Below are 25,767 nucleotides of genomic sequence, written 5' to 3'. Positions count from 1 at the left end.
TCACTATGTGCTGTATAAATGAGTGGAGAGAAGTGTATGACGCTGATTGGTCACTGATTGGTCAGCGTCATGCACTTCTCTTTACAACGCCCACTTGGTCAAAAAGTAAAAACACGCCCAGTTGTCTATTAAGAAAGCCATTAGCATAAATCTTAAATAGGTCATAACTCCGTCAAAATTGATTAATTTTCTAAATAAAAAACACTGCTGTAATCCACATTACAGTGCCGATCACATTATGTAGAAGTAAGGGCACTTATAATGTGGTGACAGAGCCTCTTTAAGAGGGCCCAATTTGATGTTTGCCCAGTGGAATACATAGAAGACAGACGACCCCAACATATGGGAAAAGTGTACTTTTTGCATGTGTATGACAGGACACCCGCCTGCAACAACCGGGATTGGACATTACTCGAATTCCAGACATTTGATCCCCCAAATGCCGCAGCCAATACTGTGAAATCTGAGCCACCCAAAATGAAGGAAGTTAATTGAAGGCATAATGTTAGGCTCTGTTCACACTGCATTTGTTCTTTTCTGTCAGTTGCGTTATTCTATAAAGTAAATAAATGGTAACCTGATAAAAACAAGAGGGACTGTATTAGGCAAAGGGAACCAGCAGGATCAGTTCCAAGAGAGATTCTAATGGATCCATCATGGCTTCTGTAAAAATAAAAGCTATGATACCAGTGTAAACAGAGCCTTACCTAACAGCTACTTCTAAAGACAAAAGGTTAAAAAAAAAACAAAAAAAAAACCACAGGTTGGGCAACCTTGGCACAAGATGTTACATTTCAGTTCCCCTTTACTAAAGCTTGTAAAACTATCACACACGACTGTGGTTTCCCATTTCATCATTAAACACACCGACAAATAACAAAATTCACAGGCCACAATATTAGAAGACAATTATGAAATTGGAGAAAAATGGATTGTGACGGGGTCAAGGGTTTGTTGAGTAGGACACATAATAAGGGATGATCAGATAACCCTTTAAGTTTACAAACAGATTCAGGAAGCAGGTGGTGTCCACATCAGGTTTAGAGGCCATGACTTAGGCCAGGGTATTTGATTCACTAGAACTAAATTATTTTCCACTTTACATAAACCAAGCGCTGTTAAAAATATTCTTGTGCTAGGAACCTTCTCTCAAAATTAAAAAAAAAAGCAGGAAACAAATACTTACAATAAGGAAGAGAGCACCAAGAATGACAGCTTTCATCTTGACATCAAGGTCCATGGGGAATTGGACTCCAAAGTTGTCAGCGTCTGTAAAATACTCCTTTATAAGTCCAGTCCATTGTTTAGAAATCCTTCCAACTACAGAGTTCTCATCAAGTGACTTCAGCTGAGCAGAGAAAAAATAGGAATTTGGTCAAAACCAGGAATGGAACTGCAAATTACATTCACAAGGATTGTGCGTATATAAAATGTGAAGATAGGTTAAGATATACGCATAAATGATCTGTAAAAAAACACCCCGACAGTCTGGGCTTTCAACTATGGATTATAGTTATTTCTGATATGCAAAATAGTTATCCTCCAGAAGGAAGAAAGCCGTCTCACCAGTGCCATCCGTAGGCACATTTTTCTGGTGGGATTTTAAAGCGCATCGGTCAGATATTTATGTTGCCCTTTCTGCGGGCAGCATAAAGGAGTCACAGACATGCTGACTTTAGAGTGCTGTCACTTAATAGTAAATGTTAAAGAGACTCTGTCACCACATTATAAGTGCCCTATCTCCTGCATAAGGAGATGGGCGCTATAATGTAGGTGACAGCAGTGCTTTTTATTTAAAAAGATGATCTATTTTCACCACGTTATTAGTGATTTTAGCTTTATGCTAATGAGTTTGACAATGGACAACTGGGCGTGTTTTACTATTGAACAAGTGGGCGTGTTTTACTATTGACCAAGTGGGCGTTGTACAGAGGAGTGTATGACGCTGACCAATCACGCACTTCTTTTAATGTAATTGATGTGTAAAATACGGTCAGCACATGGATGTGCATCTGTGTGCTGTCCGTGATTTTCACGCACCCACTAATTTCAATGGGTGGCTAGGTGTGTGAAAACGCACCAATATAGGACATGCAGTGAGTTTCACTCAGACACTCGCATCGTGAAAACTCACGCATGTGTGAATAGCCCCATTGAAATCAATAGGACAATGTGCTGTGCGTTATTTCAACGCACAGCACGTAGACAAGATTCACGCTCGTGTGAATGAGCCCTTAGGCTTGGTTCACCCTGTGTATTTGCTGTAGCATTAGGTTGGCGTGTTTATGCTGCGTGAGAACTTTGAGACAACCACCATTATTGTAAACCTCTTAGGCGACCTATAGTGAATAGCGGTAACATGTCGTATCCCCATCTAAGATTGATCTTTTGTAACCACCACTTCCAACATGAATAAACATTAAAATAAATAATATTTCTTATGGACACTCCATACCTCAAAGTTCACATCGGAACAGCAACTACAAGGGACGCAGGGTCCATGCAGTTTAAAAACATCCTCCTCTCTCTCATTCTGTATAGTAAACTTGGGTAGACATGGGTGCCAGTTCTGTTTTACATAGCCAACTGGGATTCCAGGAGGAGCCTGCACTTCAAGCTGACGGAAGAAAAGTGACACATTATAGTCAACAGGTACTTTCTCATTTACAGCCATTGTAGTAAATAGATGCTACATCAGCCTAGATAAAAAATAAATAAAAAAAACATTTAATGTAAAGGAACACTAAACCTAGAAAAAGAGACAAATGCCTATATGTCAGTTTGGAGGGACTTTCAGAGAACCTCCTGAAACAAACAAATAGTCTTGTAAAAATCTGGCAGAGAAGCAGGGGTCATACTTTGTTGTTCTGCATATATAGACTATGTGGGAAAAAATGGGTCTTAACTACGGTGGTGGCGCTTCGTTTTCCTTGGCACCAGTTGCAATTCAAACAATAGGAAGTTTCCACTACCTCAGGGCAGGACATAAAGCACATAATTCCTTAACCCAACCCTTTTTTGTTCTCAGGAGAAGAAAGCGGGTGGGGGGTAAAAATGAATACCTCCACGACACAATAGAACGAGAATAAAAAGTGACAGTGATATGCCATCTATGTTTATCATGAAATACTTTCATACTGTAATGAAGTTAGAAAAATAGCCCCTCAATAAGGAATTGATCAAGATCAGATTAGTGTTTAGCAAAATACTCTTGCCAAACCACCCTTTGTTCCCATTTATCAGGTTTCAGCTTCAAATATGACCCTTTACTAATCAGATGCAAGATTACATCAGTTATCTTTTCGTACATTTTCCAATCAACATAAGAGCTTATTATTTGCTAAACAGGTGATGATTTAATGTACTGTAGAATGTGCTTGATGCAAATTTTTCCTTGCCCTCTGCGAGCCCTCCTCTATAAAAAAAAAGTTGCTCGGTCTCCAGCACTCTGAGCTGCAGTGTCTGCTCATGTTGTCTAGTACGTTATTTTATCTGGCTAATATTCTGTATCAGCACCCCAGAGATATGCTGTCACGGCATCCCAAACCCCTCCCCCTAGGTGTGCCGATCCCATATTAAGAGTAAAAAATTCCTCCAGCCTTTCATTTAGTCTCCCACTATCTATGAGTTGTAACCAGTAAGAGTGTAGTTTCCAGGTAATACCACCAGCCCCTCCCGAGACGTGTAATACCAGAGGGGGGTGGTCAGACAGGGATCGCGCCAAAAAGTGTATACGACTCACAGCTGAGGTAAAACACGTATTCCCCAGTGCTAGACATATTCTGGATAAGGATTGATGGCCACTTGAGTGACGAGAAAATTGCCGCTGATTGGGATGTTTAACGTACCATATTAAAGCAAGCTGTTCAACTAACGTGCCAAATCGACTAGATGGGGAGTCAGGTGTTGCTGTATCTACTCTAGATTTGTCCCAAAAGGGGTATATAGAATTATTAACATCCCCCAAGATCAAGAGAGGCGCATCTGGTGCACACGTGGTAAAATTTTAGGACTTCTCAGAGTACAACACTAAGGCCCCATGCACACGACCATAGCCATGTGCACGGCCGTGATTTTCGGGTCGGCCGGCTGCGGAGTGTCACCCGCGAGCCGCCCACAAATCGCGGGTCGTGCACATGGCCGCATCCTTTATTTTCTATGAGCCTGGACCATGCACGGACCGTGGAAACCACGGTCGTGTGCATGGCCCCATAGAAATGAATGAGGCCGCAATTCTCCCGTGGATTTTTGGGGGAATTGCGGCCGCAAAAGCACGTTCGTGCGCATGGGGCCTTAGGCGTGCCTTAGAATTGCGGTCACATTAATTTTTATGGGGCCATGCACACGACCGTGGTTTCCCCGGTCCGTGCATGGCCCAGGAGCCTGGATCGCAGAAAGAATGGGCATGTCTTATTACGGCCGTGTTCTGCGGTCCAGGCTCATAGAAAATAATGGACGCGGCCATGTACACCGCCCGCGATTTGCGGGTGACACTCCGCGGCCGGCCCACCCAAAAATCACGGCCATCCACATGGCTACGGTCGTGTGCATGAGGCCTAAAAGAAGGAGGTGGAACACAAATACCTGTAATTATACAGGTCAAAAATACAAACATACCAGCCTTCAATATCAATATCTTTAGTTAGAAAGCCAAAGGGGATACCTTTTTGAACAAAAACACCAACATCCCTAAAATAACCAGTATGTGTAGAGTAAAAGTTATGCACCATCCATGCCCTCTGTAACCTCTCAGTGGTCAGGTGGGTCTCCTGAAGACAGACAATACCAGGCAGATACGGCCTAATATAATGAAAGACTGCAGCCCTTTTCATGGGATCCCCAGACCCCTCACATTCCACAGCATTAATGGATTAGCCATGGTCTAGGTAAGATATAAAACAGAAGGCGACTGCATTGTAAGTCACTCAGGGAGATGCAGACATAAATACACACTAAGGAAAAGAAGATTATGTACCAGAATACAGATGTCCCATACCCAAGAAAAAAAAAAAAAAGTTAAACTAAGAAAACAGAAGAGTCTAGAATACTTAAAACCACACAGGTCAATGCAAGGGCCGGAGCACCAGTCCTCGACAAAGCTGAGAATATGTAACAGTCTTACCAACCAGAATGCAAGTTCCTACCAAAACTCCGCAGGGAACAACACCAAATCATAGCGGACGTTTACACAATGAAATAACCTTTTATACTTACTTTCTGCAAACAGCAGGGGAAAAAGCATGAAGAGCATCTGAGAGGTCGTATGATCCGGATTACTTCACGACCACTGTTATCAACAATCGTCATGGCAAATGAGCGAGCAGCTCCGCAGCAGTTACGATTACAGCAATCATTTTCTTCAGCAGCGAAGTACACTCTCTGACCCAGGCTATTCTTTATCTCATATTTGTTATTGGTTTCAAAGCCAGTAAAAGCTTAATATGGAGATAAAAGGAAATAAATTGTTATAAAAAATATGGCACATAAAAATATAATTTCTTAGGTTCTTACTTAGAAAGTTCTTCTGAGTGAGAATAAGGTACCTGACGGAGGAAGGCCAGAGCAGCACGCAGTGCCTACCAGCCAGTAACACAGTCGCAAAGTGACTGTGTGCTGCTGTACAGGGTCTGTGCTCATAGAATTGCCATGTGCATGACCCCATAAACCGGGTTTACACATAGATTTAGACCAGGTTTACACGTATTGTAAATTCTCAGAATTTCCCCATAGAAAATCCACAGCAGATTACAGTACCAGCCATGTGGATGAGATTTTAACAAATCTCTTCCACATGCCGTGGAGTTCTTTCACACGTAAATTGACTTGCAGTGCAGGTTTTGAAAGGTTCTTCAGCATGTCAATTTCTGTTGCGGATTTCACCCCTTGCAATCATAGAGGGGTGAAATCTGCAGTGAAAATCCGCTGTGCGAGGTTTTGCAGCACCGTTCCATTCAATTGAATGGGACATCGCGGCAATACCTCGACAAGCGCTAAAAAAGTAACGACGTGTGAAAGTACAATCAGGAATTAATCCCATGTAAACAATGAAGAGGCTGCAGTGCTCGAACGAGTGCAACGGCCCCTTCAAACAGCTGATCGCAATGGGGTGCCAAGATTTGGAACCCCACCAACCTAATATCGATGGCCTATTCTATGGCTAGACAAGGGGTCTCAAGCACGCGGCCCGCATGCGGCCCCTGATGCTGTCATCTGCGGCCCGCGTCGAGAGGAGAGAGCGTTTGGAAGGAGGATCGCTCCTTCATGACGTCAGTCCTCCGGGGATGCAAATGCATTGGTGCGCCCGCGGAGAGAGGATAGAGCGGTCGGAAGGAGGCGCGCTCCTTCATGACGTCAGTCCTCCGGTGATGCGAGTGCATTGGTGAGCCCGCAGGGAGAGGATAGAGCGGTCAGAAGGAGGAGCGCTCCTTCATGACGTCAGTCCTCCCGCACTGCGAATGCATTGGTGAGCAGTAGCACGACAGTCCCATGTAGTGGAAACCCCCTGAAGTAGCGCCCCACACACCCCCCCTGTGTGGCATCTACAGAGGGCAGTGTGTGGCATCATCTACAGAGGGCAGTGTGTGGCATCATCTACAGAAGGCAGTGTGTGGCATCATCTACAGAAGGCAGTGTGTGGCAGCATCTACAGAGGGCAGTGTGTGGCAGCATCTACAGAGGGCAGTGTGTGGCAGCATCTACAGAGGGCAGTGTGTGGCAGCATCTACAGAGGGCACTGTGGCAGCATCTACAGAGGGCACGGTGGCAGCATCTACAGAGGGCACTGTGGCAGCATCTACAGAGGGCAATTGGCCAGCATCTACAGAGGGCACTGTGGCATTATCTACAGATAATAATGTTGTATAGTATCAAATTTTAAAGTAATGCGGCCCGTATGCGGCCCGTCAACTTCACATTTTTTTCTATATGTGGCCCACTTACCTGACCGAGTTGGAGACCCCTGGGCTAGACCATCAATTAATTAAAACCCCGGATAAACCCCTTTAAAGGGGTATTTCAATCTTAAGATGTTATGCCATAACATTATGATTGGGAGAAGGGATGGGGTTGTCCAACCAAGACTTACGGCAGGGCTACACCTAGACTTTTTGTAGTAGTACATAATTTATATTAACTACTGAGCTACAGCTGAAGTCAAAATGAGTACATTGAGTTGCATGCAATCTTCGACTGAAGCTGTCACTGAAGAGTTACCATCAATTATGTAGTACTACAAAAAGTCTAGGTTTAGCTCTTAAAGGGATTTTTCCCATCAGAGACAATTATGACATATCCACAGGATATGTCATAAATGTCAGATAGATGCGGGTCCCACCTCTATCCCTAAACCCTGTTCTACCTTTTTCTCCCCATTCTACCCCGCCTCCCGGCCACTTCCTGACTATATGGTCGGGAGTTAAAAAGTGTAGCTAAACGTTTGACAAACTTCTGACATGTCAGAAGTTTGGATTGGAGGGGGTCCGAGCACTGAGACCCCAGCAAATCGCTAGAACGAAGCAGCTGAAGCGCTCGTGTGCGCGCTCAGCTGCTTCGTGTCTGTTCGGCTTTTTTCGGAAATAAATGTATCAGTGTATGGACTCAATAGAAAGTCTAAGCCCGTACTCCGATACATCGGCTTTCTGGAATAAAGCCGAACAAACACGAAGCGGCTGAGCGCTCACACGAGCGCTTCAGCTGCTTCGTTCTAGTGATTGGTGGGGGTCTCAGTGCTCAGACCCCCACCAATCCAAACTTCTGACATGTCACTATGACATGTCAGAAGTTTGTCAAAAGTTTAGCTACACTTTAAGAAAGCAGCGTAGCTTGCTGAGCTACGTGGTTTCCGTAACTCCCATAGTAGTAAATGGCAGTTACGGAAGCAGCGTCGCATGTGAGCTACGCTGTACTCTTCCTCATGGTTAGGAGTCACACGCTTCGGTCTCGTTCTGGAGATAGGTGCGTGTCCCAGAGGAGGGACCCGCATCTATCTGACATTTATGATATATCCTGGGGATATGTCATAAATGTCTCTCATGGGAAAACCCCTTTAATGCTACTTAAAGTGACCTAAGTTTTCAGGTGACTTTTTACAATTAGCTGTCACATGAAGAATAACACTATTTTTGGTCATTATATGACTTCTGCGTTTTTTAGGTATACTATTAGATTAGCATAAAATGTATATTTCAAAGTTGGATCACACAATACTATTTTTAAATTGGACACTTTTAAAGAAACAAACAAACAAACAAACAAAAAAAACTCCTGTGTCTACATATTGCTATTACATACATTGTTATGGTGCCCCTGGTGTTCTTTTGATTTCCACTCCACCTAATGCCCTGGTGAGAAGCCACTTCCAGCGCGACAATTCTTATTGTCTGGCCTGTGCAATAACAGGAATCACTTCGCTGGCCGTGTACAATAAAACCTAGGCAGTGAGAGAGCGACTAGGCACGTATGTCCCCCAGCACTGGACCCATTAGGGTGAAAAGAGGGAATCGAAACACCAGGGGGCACCATGACAAGTATGTAAATGTAGCTGGCCAATGGGCGTGAAATAGAGGGAATTTCCACAGGTGGAGTCATCTTCACTGCCTCTGACGCCGTCCAATCAGCACGAGGCAGATGGGAGAAGACTTATCAAGCACATTTGTCATGTCCTGTTGGCTAACTACAGTGAGTTACCAAATCAGGCGCCAAAAGAACGGGGAACAATTACTAAGGAACGAGGGGGAGCAGAACAAAAAACAAAACAAAAAAAAACAGACGATGGAAACAGGGAGGGAGCGGGGTAAAGGGAATATGTGTAAATTAATGGCTAGGACCTTCTGACAGAGACTCTTTAAAAGAGGCTCATTTACAGATTTAGAAAAAAGCTCATAACTTTTAAAAGAATAAACATTTTGGGACACAATTCTCACTAGCATTATCAGTGTGACGGCGTCTATTAGATTAGCTAGGATATAGGGCATTATTAAACCAGTGGCAGCCTCTTTAACTATATAAAGCCCTTTTTATGCTCTATATTAGTGTTCTTTAGTGAAATATAACCTACCTTCCAGTAGCTCTACTTGTTGATGGACAAGAAGTTGGTCTATCTGCCAAAACCAAAACATACAGGTATCAGTAACTTATCAAATGGATAGGAAATTGTGAAGATACAAAAGAAAACAAAAACTAGCAGCAGGGTCAATAAAATGCCATGCAGTTGGAATAATAAAGATTACGTATTTTCTATCAAGTAACAAAATACCCCTGAAACCCTAATATATAGGGTCAGTACCGCATGCTGCTGTGCTCGGAACAAGTGTTAGGCTGGATTCACACGAGCACATTACGGCCGTAATGGACGGAACGTATTTTGGCCGCAAGTACCGGACCGAACACACTGCAGGGAGCCGGGCTCCTAGCATCATACTTATGTACGTTGCTAGGAGTCCCTGCCTCGCTGAAGGACAACTGTCCCGTACTGTAATCATGTTTTCAGTACGGGACATTAGTTCCACGGAGAGGCAGGGACTCCTAGCATCGTACATAACTATGATGCTAGGAGCCCGGCCCCCTGCAGTGTGTTCGGTCCGGGACTTGCGGCCGAAATACGTTCCGTCCATTACGGACGTAATGTGCTCGTGTGAATCCAGCCTTAGAGTGGTATGACCCACTTAACAACTAGCGATATGAGCAGGTAAGTCCTGGAGTCTTTTCATGGACCCTGGACAGTCTCCCTATATAAGGCGGGATTCACACGAACGGGTCGTTCCCGAGCCCGAGTGCCGGCCGGTAAAATCGGCCATTCTGCCCGGCCGGTTTGCATAAAGTTTTGCATCCGTGCCGGGCCGGGCAGATCCGGACAGTGACATCAGCGACAACTCCTGAAGGGGAATCCCCATGTGTTCGGGGATTCCGCTTCAGGAGTTTCCCCTGATGTCACTGCCCAGATATGGACAGAGACATCAAGCGCTCTGTCCAGGAGCGGAATCCCCGAAAACACAGGGATTCCGCTCCTTCAGGGAGCTAAAGTGCGGCTAGCACATAGCAGAGCGGGGAGATACCTCCCCGCTCTGCTATAGTGGCGTCGCTACGGTAGTAGCAGCTGCAGCAGCAGCAGCTGCTAGCGGCGCCATCGAAGGTGTCGCCGGGCCAGGGTGCTTTTCAAGCAGGCGAAGGGAGCCAGCGCAGCGCTCCGTTCCACCGGCTGTACACCCCGGCCCTGCCACACCGTGTACAGCGATGCCATTCGTCAGAATGGCATCAACTCCTCCTCCTCACATGCACTCTGCGCTGTGAGGAGGAGATAGAGCGCAAGCGCCGTGAAACCCGGCCATCACTAGGAACAAATTCCGTTGATGGCCGTGTAATACCCGGCCCCATAGACTTCTATGGGAGCTGGGCGGCCGGGTACCCGGGCAAAGATAGAGCATGTCCTATTTTTTGACGGCCGGATTTCCCGGCCGTCAAAAAATCGGTCATGTGAATAGCCCCATTAGGGGTCTATTATTCCTAATGCAGCCGGGTGCCGGCCGATTTATGAACGGCCGGCACCCGGCCGGGAAACCCTGCCGTGTGAATGAGGCCTAAGGCATGTGCACCGATCGCTGAATCACTGAAGACAAGGCTGTAGTTGGGAGACTCCCTAAGATTAGCATTAGGCCATGTTTAGATGATGAGAATTTGATGATTGAGGTGCGTATTCCGTGGCTTGGCGGGGAAGGGATGTGGCTTAAAACATACCAAACAAATACTTAGGGTATGTTCACACGCGTACTAAAAAACGTCTGAAAATATGGAGCGGTTTTCAAGGGAAAACAGCTCCTGTTTTTCTGCCTTTTTTTTTTTAGTAACTCACGTTTTTTACGGACCGTTTTTGGAGCTGTTTTTCTATAGAGTCAATGAAAAACAGCTCCAAAAACAGCTCAAAAAGTGACATGCACTTCCTTTTCGCGGGCGTCTTTTTACGTGCCGTTTTTGGAAAACGAGGCGTAAAAAAACGCCCCGTCGGAACAGAACGCCGTATTTCCCATTGAAATCAATGGGCAGATGTTTGTAGGCGTTCTGCTTCAGATTTTTCAGCCGTTTTTCGGGACGTTTACGGCCCAAAAAATGTCTGAAAGCACTACGTGTGCACATATCCTAAGTCAACCAAGAGTTGGTGTATGGAAGAAAAGTGTCTAGCAAGTTGCGCTATATTTATCATACAGTATGAATCTCTGATAAATTTGCTGCATCTTACGACTGACCAAACTAGGTTTACACAGTCTAAAACTTAGTCCTTCTTTACACAGTGTAGATTTAATGCAGACTTTGCATGCACTTTTTAAGCAATAACCAGAAGCGAAACCTAAAACAGAAGAAATATATAAAAGAAGGCATTATAAAGAAGGCTCTTTTGGATCCAATTCTGATTCGAGCTTTAAAAATAAATAAATAAATAAATAAAATAAATGCTAAATCGCCATCGTGGGAACAAAGCCTTAGACAGCTAAGTAAATCTGCCCCAATGTCCAAGCTTCTCTTAATTTTAGAGGTAATTCCAGATGTAAGTACCAGCTTTAGTGAAGAGAGTGGCGTCCCATGCTGTTAACCTCATCCCTGCGATTAGCTAAACTCCTTCAAAAAATGTATGGATCACTAATTACCTGGGACAGATATTCTAATCCTGGTGGGCAATTGGGAACGGATGGAGGAGCTGGCATCCATGCAGATGTTGGCCCACCTGGACCCATTGGCTGGTTTTGAACAGGAGGGCCTCCTGCATACGGGCCATAGTTAGGAGCACCTTGTGGAACTGTTGAAATATATAAACAAAATTCAAGGTAATGTTAAACAAAAGGGAAAAAAAAAAACCTTGGCAGCTTACATTTACATAAAAAACAGCAATTTATAGTTCCCAAAGTTTCAATCTCCGTCCTTGCGGAGAATCTGCACATCCATGGTATACTTATGTGGGCCACTGGTTAATCCAAAACGTAACGGAGAAAGCAAATGGTTTCTTTTTCAGGAGTCTTTATAACAGTGGTAGAAGCTCTAGATTGGCTCATGACCGAGGGTGTTTTGGGCCTTGCTGCCAAGAACAGACTTTCACATTTTGGAATGCTGCATTCTAAAGATGATTTATTTTATTTTTTTTAATTCTACACCATAAATAAAAATTATATATACACACACACACATTTAAAAAAAAAATAATAATAATTATAAAATTCTGAAGACATGTACATGCCTTTTATTTTTTTTCAAATTGGATCTGATATTTTTTATTTATTAAAAAGTCTTATTTAGGGGATAATGGTCAGAAACCGGAAAAAAATACACCTTTTCTCATTGCTCTCATACTCTATTCTAAGGTAGTTGGCACCATCAATATTAAATTGACCACAAAAATGTATCCCCTAGTTATTCTGTAAAGATGATGCTAGATATACGTATTGTCTAAGCGTATGACGCCGCTATAGCACTACATAAGCATAGCCCCTATTTTAGTATTCGATGACCACTCAAGACAATGAAATTATACTTCAGTTCACTATCACAGTACAGGACTGGACTGTCAAAATGATAGCCCGAACCAGTTTATGGCATTGTGCGCAGGAGACAGCGGTGACAAACAGAGCATATAAAATGTCGAGGACTACACCAGTAGCCCTTTAATTTAACTGAAGCAGGCAGGAAGGGGTCAATAACATTACTTTCTGCAAAATATGTCTGTTCTGTGTAACACTTTCTCTCATTCCTCAAACAGGAGACGGGAGGAGAGACAGGATTTTATACATCACAGACCCTTGGAAAATGTGTTTCTGTGAGTGCCATGAATGGTTGTCATGGTGATCACATCATTGGGACCTGAACTTTTCAATGATGTCACCAGGACCAGAGGCTGTTCGTGGCATCCAGATCCGGGTGTTGGGGCTGCTGTTGGGGACACAATTGGCAGAAAAATATAAGTCACTTCTGCACAAAGTCCAGCAAATGTGAATGTAGATCTACAGTAGGCGGTCTGGAAGTACCGTAGTTAAATATTCTGGCGTTTGAAATAAATAGATAATAAAATAATGAGAATTTTAGTACAAGAATGTTGGAAGACACCTCATGATCCTTTGGTTATCTAAACATTTAATACAGTCAGTTATTCTGGAAACAAATATGTATAATCTTGCCAAGAAAAACATGAAATAGTCATGCTGGGTGTATTTCTTTAGGGGTTTAGTACTGAACAGTTTCCAAGTATAAACATTAATTGGACAGAAGGTCAGAGATTCTTCTCTATACTATATATAGCCTTCTAAAAATTCAGCCTGAGCTGGTGAATAAGAAAACCGATTGGAAACAAGACAATAGACCTAATGAGTAGATACAAATCGATCCAATGATTAGCACAACATTGTGTTTCCACAGCAGCCTCTGACCCATAGAAGAAACATAAAGTTGCTATTCATATGAAGTTAGGTCTTCTTTAGTTATACCCCTATCAAAAAAAACTAAAACAAAACTAGAAAGGCCTTCAGGCTGGATCCAATCGGGATGGAAATGCAGCAGATTACAGTCCCAGCTATGTAGATGAGATTTGAAAAAATGTCATCCACATGCTGCTGAACATTTTCCAGACAGAATTTAGATCATGCTGCGTTTTCTTTAAAAACCTTCAGCATGCTCGTTCTGAATGTGGACGGCAGATTTCACCCTATTCAATGTAGGAGTAAAATCCGTAGCAAATCCTCACAGAACACTTGCGGATTTTGTTGCAGAGACTATGCAGAAATACTACGGAAACACTGCAGCGTTTCCATCCCATGTGAAACACACTATAACGTTACTCAAGTGTCCTGACAGTGAATATACATTACCTCCAGCCAGGACGTGATGTGTATTCAGAATCCTGACACTTCTGTAGCGTCACTGTGATATTTACAGCAAGGCAAGCATAATCTTGCGAGATTACAATGTAACCTGTCATTTCAAACGAGATTACGCTTGCCTTGCTGTAAAGATCACAGAGACGCTACAGAAGTGACAGGATTCTGAATACACATCACGTCCTGGCTGGAGGTAATGTATATTCATTATCACGACACATGAGTAGCGTTATAGTGTGTTTATGTGACTGCACATAACGATATAGCTATATCGCTATGTGCTGTATAAATGAATGGAGAGAAGTGTATGACGCTGATTGGTCACTACCCTCCTCTGTACAACGCACACTTGGCCAAAAAGTAAAACACGCCCAGTTGTCCATTAAGAAACTCATTAGCATAAAGCTAATATAGGTCATAACTCCGTCAAAAATGATCGTTTTTCTAAATAAAAAAAACACTGCTGTAATCTAGATTACAGCGCCGATCACATCATGTACAATATAGGCCACTTATAATGTGGTGACAGAGCCTCTTTAACAGTAATACCAAGAGATAATTTAAGACATTTTCTTTATATAAATACATTTTTGACATATATTGCTATAATTATTGTATGTAACTTCACAACTTTTAACCTCTGCAAATACTTTTTTTCTATTCATAAATACAATTGGAAAAATGTCTATCTAATTGATTATAACTTCTGTGTTCCCTGGCAGGCAACAGGTTAACAGAATCTATAATCAATTATATACTGCATGCACTAACATCCAACCTCTGCAGTCACCCCCTCAGCCGGTCTCCGACATTGCAGGCGAGAGCAGTGTAAAGCGCAGTAGGGCCAGGTAGATCGCGCCGAGCGGACACTCTGGGGAGAGATTACATTATAGTGTCTGGAGTGTGAGCAGGACCCTGTGCGGTACCGGCCTCCCGATGGGGTTATAAATTAAATTACATTAAGGCCAGATACCCATGACCGTGAAAAACTTTCCGTGTGTCCGCCGGATTTCCCGGCCCGTCCATGGTACATGTGAACGAGACTTCTGGCATCATAGTCATTTAGGATACAGCCAAACGACAGTGAAACAAGATGTCCATTAAAAAACTCATCATTTGTCAGTTTTTCATGTCCATTTTGCATCAGTGTCTCCAAATTCTCATCCATTTCCAGTCCGTTTGTATGTTTTTCATGGGTGTTAAACAAAAAAAATAAAATAAAAATAAAAAAAAGTGTGGATTTCATTCGTCAGGCTTTTTGTCCCAATCCCCTGAAAACACCACAGTGCCCATGTAGATAGTGCCGCAATGTCACTGTATATAGTGCCACAGAGCCCACATATAGTGACATAGTGCCCATGTAGATAGTGCCGCAATGTCCCTGTATATAGTGCCACAGAGCCCACATATAGTGACATAGTGCCCATGTAGATAGTGCCGCAATGTCCCTGTATATAGTGCCACAGAGCCCACATATAGTGACATAGTGCCCATGTAGATAGTGCCGCAATGTCCCTGTATATAGTGCCACAGAGCCCACATATAGTGACATAGTGCCCATGTAGATAGTGCAGCAATGTCCATGTAGATAGTGCCCACATAGTGCCATACTGCCCACATAGTGTCACAGTGCCCACATGTAATGACAGTGCCAGTACCCACATGTAATGACAGTGCCCACATAGTGCCACCCCCCAATATAGTGCCAGACCCCCTAGCAGATCGCACCCCCCTCCCTTGTAGATCTCATCCCCCCTTGTAGATCGCACCCCCTCCCTTGTAGATAGCACCCCCATCCCTTGTAGATCGGCAAAAGCGTCGGCAATCTCTGCACGGGGATTCAGCTCCTAGTGGCAGCTACAGCAGCGCGATCTACACGGGAGGGGGTTGCGATCTACAAGGGAGGGGGGTGCGATCTACAAGGGAGGGGGGTGCGATCTACAAGGGAGGGGGTGCGATCTACAAGGGAGGATGGTGGGATATGCAAGGGAGGGTGCGATCTACAGCGGGGTGGTGTGGCTATATACTAGGAGTCTATGTTTCCCCTGCTGTTCCGTACTGTATCATTTTGTTCAGTACAGAACAGCAGTTCCATTGGGAAGCAGAGATAGTTCCATTGGGAAGCAGAGACAGGACAGGGTGGACCAGGCAGTGACGAGGCAGAGCTTCCCCTTGCAGCTCGGTGAGACTACAGAACCAATTCAACGATTCTGTTAAAAAACAGAACTGTGAGAGCCCTTGAGGGCGAATTAATCAAATTAATTTGATTAATCGCCCAGCCCTAGTCATGGTCACCGTTTACGCAAGCCTGCTAGCTAACATTACACTTGCCGCTCTTCCCCCCGCCTATTACCCCGCTCACACTGCAGAGACTGCTTGCTTGAATCAGTGCCGATGTTGCTGTGATCACAAGACTGTAAGGCCGGGTTCCCACGTAGCGCAAACACTGCGGAACGGTGTGCGGAAATTCCGCAGCATTTACAGTAGCAGCAAAGTGGACGAGATTCAGAAAATCCACGCTGCAAAAAAGAAAAAAAAATTGACCTGTGGTGCAAAATTTAATTCCGCAGCATGTCAATTAATGCTGCGTTTTTGTTGATTTTTCATTGCGGGTTTTCCCCATTATTTTCAATGGATATGCAAAGCCCACAACAGAAAGTGTTGTGACTTTTGTGGCATATTCGTAGCAATTACGCCGCAAAAATCAGAACTACAGATAACAGAAAAAAAAAAAAACATGCTTACCTAGAACGCCCTTCTTCTTTATGCAGTCTGGCCCTAGTTACCCCATTCCACAAGAGCTAATTCCCCAGCGATATTTTTGTTCTATTGACCAGTGGCAATAGTTTCACAAAGGCCGGATTGTGGCCGAAACTTTAAGGCTGGGTTCACACGACCTATTTTCAGACGTAAACGAGGCGTATTATGCCTCATTTTACGTCTGAAAATATGGCTACAATACGTTGGCAAACATCTGCCCATTCATTTGAAAGGGTTTGCCGACGTACTGTGCAGACAACATGTCATTTACGCGTCGTTGTTTGACAGCTGTCAAACGACGACGCGTAAAAATACAGCCTCGTCAAAAGAAGTGCAGGACACTTCTTTCAGACGTAATTTGAGCCGTTCTTCATTGAACTCAATGAAGCACAGCTCAAAATTTACGGCTGTCAGAGAAGCCTCGCAAAATGCGAGGAGGAGGAATTACGGCTGAAACGAGGCAGCTGTTTTCTCCTGAAAACAGTCTGTCATTTCAGCCGTAAAAGCCTCTCATCGTGTACACATACCCTAACTTATCTCTGTATATTGCCTCATTCTAATTAAATCTAGTTTCTGCATATTGACCAAAGGAGTGCTTGAGTTCACCTTCTAAAGGGGTGGGAACCCTACTCATAGGACCCAGACAACCTGCAGAGTGCCACAGATTTAATCTTTATTGCAACGGTCACATGGGCTGCAGCGTCATCCAGAGAAGCCGGACCAGACTGCACAAGAGGGACACGTCACCATGACAACAGCCTACGTAAGTATGAGCGGTTTTTACTGATGCTTTCCGCAGTGGAAATTCCCTAAGAAAAAACGTACCACAACGTTGTGCGGTTTTTGGACAGAATGTACTGCGGGTTCAAGGTTGGATACGCTTCGTGGTTTGTGCGCAGCGTATTCGTCCCGTGGGAACCCGGCCTCAAGCTAGCAACTTCCCTCTACAGCTTTTAATTACCAGAGTTAGTGAGAGATATATTGCTAAAATAACTTGAATATCTTACTCAGTCTTCAGCTTTCTTCGCCGGGAGGAAGCAAAGGGTTACAGTAAAGCAAGTATCTGCCTTCTCTGCCCCATATAAAAACGGAGGGGGGGGGTCATCCTACATGTGAATGAAGCTAATAAAACAGTACAGAGAACTCATTTGTTAATTGTAGATTAGAAACTTGAAATTACACAAATTTCTTTTAAGGATTTGTTTTATGGGTTTAAGGATTTTAAGAATTTTTGTGTGGATCGTCAGACGATTGCTTTAAAAATGTGTATGATATGTTCATGGATGTGTTTTATTAGCCGGAAGCCTAAAGATGAACCCGACAGATTATGACAATATTCTCAACAATGGAGATCTTCCGTGTATTCAAATCACCAAATACCTCAATTTCCCCTCATACACACATAACGGTCACTATTCAAGCCAGGTCGGAAGGATCCACATTTTCCTTGACAACACCGTACCTGACAAAGATCGTTGGAGATTCGCTCAGTAGTGTAGCTCAGGACTTTTTTTCTTGGTTAGTTAAAGAGGACCTGTCACCGGTTTCCTGACATGTCTATTTTAGTAAATACTTTCCCATGAAATTTGATGTACTCTTTAATGTCCACAGACTCCACACTGTGTATTTATAGAACATACCAATTCCATAGATCCATGTTGTTATAAGCTATGTTGTTAGGTCTGTTTGTTCATCTTTTATTACATGAGGCAGTGGGTGGGCATAAACATCAAAATGTGGTTCCACGGATAATTTTGTGATGTAAGACCTGGTCACATTATACCAGAACTACTATGGTTTTCTCCTATTTGATGATGTGCCGACACAGCGCCACATGACTGAGGACTATCTCCCCCTCCTGTTTGTGTGTCATCAAGCAAAGAGGCAGACACTGACTGCTCCTTTCCTTAGCCAGCTTCCTTAGTTGCTCGCCGTCCTCTAGGCAAGAGAGCGTCACAGTAGTTGACCTGGCAGCGGGGGAATAATTGTTACAAAGGAGAGGGGTGGGCTTACTGAGAGGAGACAAGTTTATCCTGGGACTTAGTTTTTCAGTGTGCACTGGAAAACAAAGTCCTGCCTCAGAAGCTGAAATGGATCTCAGGGTATGGTGACTACCCCTAAAAGAAGTTTTACTTACTGGAAATCATAATTTAAAGAGGCTCTGTCTCCAGATTTTCAAACCCCTATCTCCTATTGCAGCAGATCGGCGCTGCAATGTAGATTACCTTTTTTTTTTTTTTCAAAAACGAGCATTTTTGGCCAAGTTATGACCATTTTTATATTTATGCAAATGAGCCTTTCTTAAGTACAACTGGGCGTGTTTAAAGTTAAGTACAAGTGGGCGTGTATTGTGTGTGTACATCTGGGCGTTTTTACTTGTTTTACTAGCTGGGCGTTGTGAATAGAAGTGTATGATGCTGACGAATCAGCATCATCCACTTCTCTTCGTTACCACCCAGCTTCTGGCAGTGCACAGACACACAGCGTGTTCTCGAGAGATCACGCTGTGACGTCACTTCCTGCCCCAGGTCCTGCATCGTGTCGGACGAGCGAGGACACATCGGCACCAGGCGACAGAGGCTACAGTTGATTCTGCAGCAACATCGGCGTTTGCAGGTAAGTCGATGTAGCCTCTGTCGCCTGGTGCCGATGTGTCCTCGCTCGTCCGACACGATGCAGGACCTGGGGCAGGAAGTGACGTCACAGCGTGATCTCTCGAGAACACGCTGTGTGTCTGTGCACTACCAGAAGCTGGGTGTTAACGAAGAGAAGTGGATGATGCTGATTCGTCAGCATCATACACTTCTATTCACAACGCCCAGCTAGTAAAACAAGTAAAAATGCCCAGATGTACACACACAATACACGCCCACTTGTACTTAACTTTAAACACGCCCAGTTGTACTTAAGAAAGGCTCATTTGCATAAATATAAAAATGCTCATAACTTGGCCAAAAATGCCCGTTTTTTAAAAAAAACAAAACTTTACTGTAATCTACATTGCAGCGCCGATCTGCTGCAATACGAGATAGGGGTTTGAAAATCTGGTGACAGAGCCTCTTTAAGACTATGGAACCTTTCTCAAAAGTATTATTGGGGATTGTTTTTTGGAGCCACTGGATAACCCCTTTAACCCTTCCCAACATTTGTCATAAGTATATGTAACGGAAAGCTAGTTCTTCCCGTAATTTGTCGTATACTTCCGACAAATGGATGACACGGGCTCAGAAGCTGAGTCCATGCCATCATCCCTAGGTGTCCGCTGTATGTTACAGCGGACACCCTGCTGTAACATACAGGAGCTGAGCGGGCGTCATCAGCGGTGGATGTCAGCTGTATGTTACAGCTGACACCCTCCTGTAACGGCCGGCAACAGAGCTAGCTCCGGTCCCTGCTATTAACCCCTTAGTTGCAGTGATCAAAACACCTGTGGGGTCAAAATGCTCACTACACCACTAGATAAATTCCTTGTGGGATGTAGTTTCCCAAATGGGCTTTTTTGTGGTGTTTCCTTTGTCTTGGCATCACAAGACCTCTTCAAACCTGACATGGTGAATAAAATATATTCTAATAAAATAGAGGCCACAAAATCCTATAGGTGCTCCTTTGCTTCAGAGGCCGGTGTTTCAGTCCATTAGCACACTAGGACCACATGTCGGATATTTCTAAAAACTGCAGACTCTGGGAAATAAATATTTAGTTATGATTCTCTGGTAAAACATTCTATGTTACAGAAAAAAACTTGATTAAATATGAATTTCAGCAAAAAAAAATACAATTTGTAAATATCACCTCTACTTTGCTTTAATTCTTGTGAAACGCCTAAAGGGTTACTAAACTTTCTAAATGCTGATTTGAATACTTTGAGGGGTGAAGTTTTTAAAATGGGATGATTAATGGTGGTTTGTATTGTATGGGCCCCTCAAAGCCACTTCACAACTGTACTGGTCACTGTAAAAATAGCCTTTTGAAGTTTTCTTGAAAATGTGAGAAATTTCTGCTAAAGTTCTAAGGCCCCATGCACACGACCGTATTTTTTCCCTTCCGTAAATACAGGTCCTTTGTCACACGTTTTAACCCGTATTTACGGACCCGTGCCCATAAATACAGGTCTGTTGTCATCCGTATTCCACCCGTATTTACGTACCCGTAAAAAAAGGGGGGCTGGAAATGATGTCACAGTCATTTCCAAACCCTTTAAAAGAGTCACATGATCGCTCAGACGCCATTTTCTCTGCTTCTCTTTATTTAAAAATTGAAATCCCCTGACGTCACCTAGCAACACTCCCGTAATTACGGGTGCACACACGTAGCCACCCGTAATTACGGGAGCCCCATAGACTTCTATGGGCCTGCCCGTGCCGTAATAGGACATGTTCTATATTTGTCAATGGCCCGGGCACCTTCCCGTACACAAACGGGAAGGTACCCGTGGCCAATAGAAGTCTATGGGCCCGTAATTAGGGGCCGTGATTACGTGCGGTTTTATGGTCGTGTGCACGGGGCCTAAGCCTTGTAACATCCTAGAAAAATAAAAAGATGTTCAAAAAACGATGCCAAATCTAAAGTAGACATATGGGAAATGTTTATTAGCAACTATTTTGTGTGGTATTACTCTCTGTTTTACAAGTAGATACATTTAAATTTAGAAAAATGCGAAGTTTTGAAATGTTTTGCTACATTGTTTTTCACAATTACATATTGAATGCATCGACCAAATTTTACTACTAACTTAAAGTGCAAGGTGTCACGAGAAAACAATCTCAGAACCGCTTGGATAGGTAAAAGCATTACAAAGTTATTACCACATAAAGTGACACATGTTAGATTTGAAAAATAAGGCTCTGTCAGGAAGGTCAAGTGGCTGCAGCAGGAAGGGGTTAAAAAGGGGAAGCCAACTTTTAACTTTGACATGTGTCATGCAACAACCATTTTATAAAAAATTACTCGGTTTCCTGTGGAACATGTTTTTTTAAAAAAAAAAACAACTTAAGTGATGGGACCAACAGAGGAAGAATCACAGGAAATGTACGAGGATGCACTTGCGGTTATTGAAAACAAAAACTAATCTAATTTCTATGGCGGTTATAAATGCATTCCTTCTTAGTAAAACGTTAACAGACAATTATGGCTCCAAGCCATTAGTGATTACCTAGAAAACCCACAGAACTATCAGTGGTAATAGATAATGTTATCAGTTTACAATGTCAGAATGTTATATGCAATCACAATTACACAAATCAAACAATATGGAACAAATGGGCTCGGAAATAATATTAAAAATAAAATAATTTAAAAATAAAAAATTATATATATATATATATATATCTTCAGTTCTGCATCCCTCCCCCTATGTAGGAAAATATTGGGTTTGTATGAATTTTATCATTTGAATTGTCGTTGTGTCTTGTTGCTAATGATTGGAGACTGCGGGAAAAACCATTCAAGGAAGAAAATGCACGGTCAGCCCATAGTAAATAAATGGATCTGTAGAGTTTGCTATGAAATGACTTCAAGACGGCCAAAACCTGTCAGGTAAAGCTTAAATGCATTTCAAACCATATTAACTAGAGATAAGCAGCTTATGTCAGCATTTTACCTTGGTGGGGTCCTGGTGCGGGCTGTGTATATCCATAAGGACCTGGCATAGCTTGAGGTGGGTATCCAGGCGCAGGATAATTTGTTGGTGGATATCCTTGAGCTGGATATCCTGGGCCTGGGTTCATTGCAGCAGGGTAACCAGGTGCAGAATTTGGGTCTTGGCCATAGTTTCCATCTAAAATGTATGCAAGATCGTTCTTTAATTGTCCACTCTATGATGTTAAACTACTTCTATCCAACATCTGCTATGGCAACATTACAAAACGAGGATATTATAATCAAAATGCTGAATTATTTGTAAAAATTATTAAAAAGGAGTTATTAGTGACAAGTTGTTTTTTTGTTGTGTAATTTTGTCGAAAAATGCTGTTCACACCTACCGTATTTGCTGCAAAAAATTTCTATAGCAAATCTGCAGAAAGCTGCACCACATAATGCAAATTTTGTTGCAGATTTCTCTGTGGAAAACATGCGAGGGTCTTAAAAAAAACACACTATACTCACCTGCTCTGGCCTGTCTGTACAGCCGGACCCCAGCGATGTTGTGTCGTCAAATGTAACTGCTGCAGCGGACATGTTGATGTTAAAACAAGACATGTCATCGCTGGAGGCCGGGTGTACAGGGACAGGCAGGGAGACCGGGGAAGCATTGCCGTGGGAGCACCACGGGAGTATCGTTTTTTTATTTTAATTTAAGACTATCTGGACTCGTGGATTTTGCTGCAGAACCGCAGCCAATCAGCAGCACAATTCACAATATGATTTTCTTGCAGATTTCTGTGCACTTTCAGCAGCAGAAATTGACATGCTGCGAACATAGGTTAATTTTCTATACGATAGGTCAATTTCCCCACAGAAAGTTTTCGCAGCATGTGGATGAGATTTGTTCAAACCTCATCCACTTTGCTGCTACTGTATTCATAACAAGAATAGCATCAAACCCTTGTAATGATGAAAATGGTCATATAAGACAAAAACAGTCACAGAAGATTCCTATAAATGGAGATTAATATAACACAGCTTAGTGGACAATCGTTGTTACCTTTCATTTCCATTGTTCCAGCAAGCCGAGCAGTCTAATGTTCCTGAAATAAAGAAATACAATAAGAACAGAAGGACAGAGGGGTTTAATATTAAGAGGTATCTGGAGAAATGAAAACGAAAGTGGGATCGAGTCTGTAACAGCGCCAAGGCAAAAAACGCAAACACAGGAAAGAGCTAACCCAAAGTAAAATAAGCAGTAGAAAGTCTCTGAACGCGTCTCACACAATTCTGATGCCTGCCCTGCCAACAGATGCTGTGTATGTGTGCAAGCTTTCTCCAGGTACAATGCTGCAGCAGTCACTCACGTAGCTCTCACGAGTTCACACACAATGGATATATACTGTTGCATTTGCGTATGTAGACACAGAAAGACAACAAACAGGAAAGATGTCACTAGCTACCAGTTGCTAGCACCAAATGTAAAATGAGTCATTCACACCTACAGCATAATGGTTTTTGCACGATAGGTGATAAATAGCTGATCGGTGGGGTCTGACCGCTGGGACCCCCACCGATCACGAGAGTGGGTGTAATGACGGGGTAGGGAGACAGACAGGTGAGCCCTAATCTACCCGCCACTCAGTCCCTGCCTACTTGCAACGACCCGTCCTAGGCGACGGGGTACAACTGGGCGACGGTCCCTACGCTCAGTAAGTGCACGACAGACAAGTGTACACAGAAGATAGGGAAATGGGGCAGTTGCCCACGGAGACACCGTGAGCAACGAGAGTAGTGAACGAGCCGAGTCAAACCAGGAGTGTACGAGGTACAAAACGCAGAGCAGAAGAGTGGTCAATAAAGCCAAGGTCAATAACAAGCAGAGGATCAGTAGTTCAAGCAGCAGCAGAGCCAGGAAACAAGCAGAGCAGAATCACAGGCAAAGGAGGAATAGGAAAGGCAGGTATAAATAGACAGTGGGCGGGAGCTAGCTCCGTCTGGCCAGGCTGTGATAGGCTCTCCCACTCCTAAGCCTGCCATCCTGAGTGGTGGAAAATGGAGTCAGTCTCACAGACATAGGAGCAGGTGCAGACTGATTACCCACGGGCGTCGACACAGAACCTGTGTCTGGCAGATCCTTTACAGTGGGCTTAGGCTTCGTTCAGATCTGCGCCAGGGTTCCGTACTTGCGTTCCGTCATAGCTTCCCGTCAGAACGGGACCCTGACTGAAATAAACAGAAACCATAGGTTTCCGTTTGCATCACCATTGATTTCAATGGTGACGGATCTGGTGCCAATGGTTTCCGTTTGTCTCAGTTGTGCAATGGTTCTGTCGCTATAACGGAATAAATAGCGTAGTCGAGAATTTTAAGACATATACCTCCGGCGTAAGACACTGTATAGGCGTACAGTTGCATCCGTGACACATAGGCTGCCATATTTAAAAAAAAATAAAAATTATACCACGCGGTATATGTGTTTTGCAGGATGCCCAAGTAAAAAAAAAAAAAAAGTATGACAAACGTCTTCCAGCACAATGGAGGCCCAGAAGCACGCTCTTTTGGCCTCTGAAGGGGGAATAGTGGCCTATGGATACGTTTGACGTAAAGCTTGCGGCGTATACACCAAGTGGATACTGCAAACGCAGCGTGAATTCAGCCTTACCTTGACTACCATACCTATTTCTTCTTTAAATATTAAAAAAACCTGCGTTATCAGTGACAATTATCAGAGTACTAATATATATTTATCAACTGTGACAGCTGTATGACGGCCAAAGTCAATGTGGAAAGTCTGACATGTAATAATGACACCCATAAAACCTTCCAGTTACTCCCATCCTTGCTCATTCACACCGTATGATGTCCATGAGGTACTACACACAAAAAAATATATATATATACACATACGCAAATTATAAAATTATACAGGTCTAAATAATGCTTTTATGGGCCTAAATAACAAAATGTCTGGTCACCGCTAACTTCTATAGATACATATCCCCTGGTGACAACACAACAGATTTCAATATATATATGAATGTAGAATTGAAGCGCACTTACTTTTCCTGTCACTTTATGTAGCCTTTCCTATCCCATGAATCCACATAAACATATACCATTCAGCCATAACCTTAAAACCACTTGCCCATTACGGTCTAGACAGAGGTACGAGCCAAAGTTCCTACTCCTCTATTCTCCCACTGTTAGGACTCCAGCTCCTTCTTAAATGGCTCACGTATAATTATTAGTTATAACAAATTTACTGTAGTAAAACGGTAACATCAGTCTTTTCATCACCGTCATGTAAATAATCAGCTAACGTAAAGGGGAGATGATAACCCATTTTCTACTGCCACTGGGACATTTATCACTGCTTTTTTTTATTTTGAGAAATAGGGGCCTTAGATTTATAGAACATAACGTTTATAGGATTACAATCCATTCCAAATTAATGTCAAATTCCTATGAAAGCAAATATGCAACAAGCTATACATTTAATACATGAATACAATAGTACTAATAACTAATATTTTAAAATTTAATTTAGAGTTGAAGTGCGTGCATTTCTACC

The 25,767-nt window shown here is 43.2% G+C and overlaps 1 protein-coding gene across 1 annotated transcript in view; it reads right to left on the bottom strand.

The window, feature by feature from the left end:
• PLSCR1 (phospholipid scramblase 1) overlaps positions 1 to 25,767 on the bottom strand; it is a 58,799-nt gene that overhangs the window by 6,300 nt on the left and 26,732 nt on the right. The window contains exons 2-8 of the mRNA XM_075861455.1: positions 23,254 to 23,296; positions 22,210 to 22,386; positions 11,637 to 11,776; positions 9,056 to 9,098; positions 5,215 to 5,435; positions 2,456 to 2,617; positions 1,187 to 1,348 (exon numbers count right to left, since the gene is read on the bottom strand). Of these exons, the coding sequence (XP_075717570.1) occupies positions 1,187 to 1,348; positions 2,456 to 2,617; positions 5,215 to 5,435; positions 9,056 to 9,098; positions 11,637 to 11,776; positions 22,210 to 22,386; positions 23,254 to 23,266 (918 nt within the window). The 5' untranslated portion in view covers positions 23,267 to 23,296. The remainder of the gene's footprint in view (positions 1 to 1,186; positions 1,349 to 2,455; positions 2,618 to 5,214; positions 5,436 to 9,055; positions 9,099 to 11,636; positions 11,777 to 22,209; positions 22,387 to 23,253; positions 23,297 to 25,767) is intronic.

The sequence above is a fragment of the Rhinoderma darwinii genome, chromosome 4 (genome assembly GCF_050947455.1).
Source record: "Rhinoderma darwinii isolate aRhiDar2 chromosome 4, aRhiDar2.hap1, whole genome shotgun sequence".
NCBI classification, from domain to species: Eukaryota; Metazoa; Chordata; class Amphibia; order Anura; family Rhinodermatidae; genus Rhinoderma; species Rhinoderma darwinii.
This window is presented reverse-complemented; position numbering and strand designations above follow the sequence as displayed.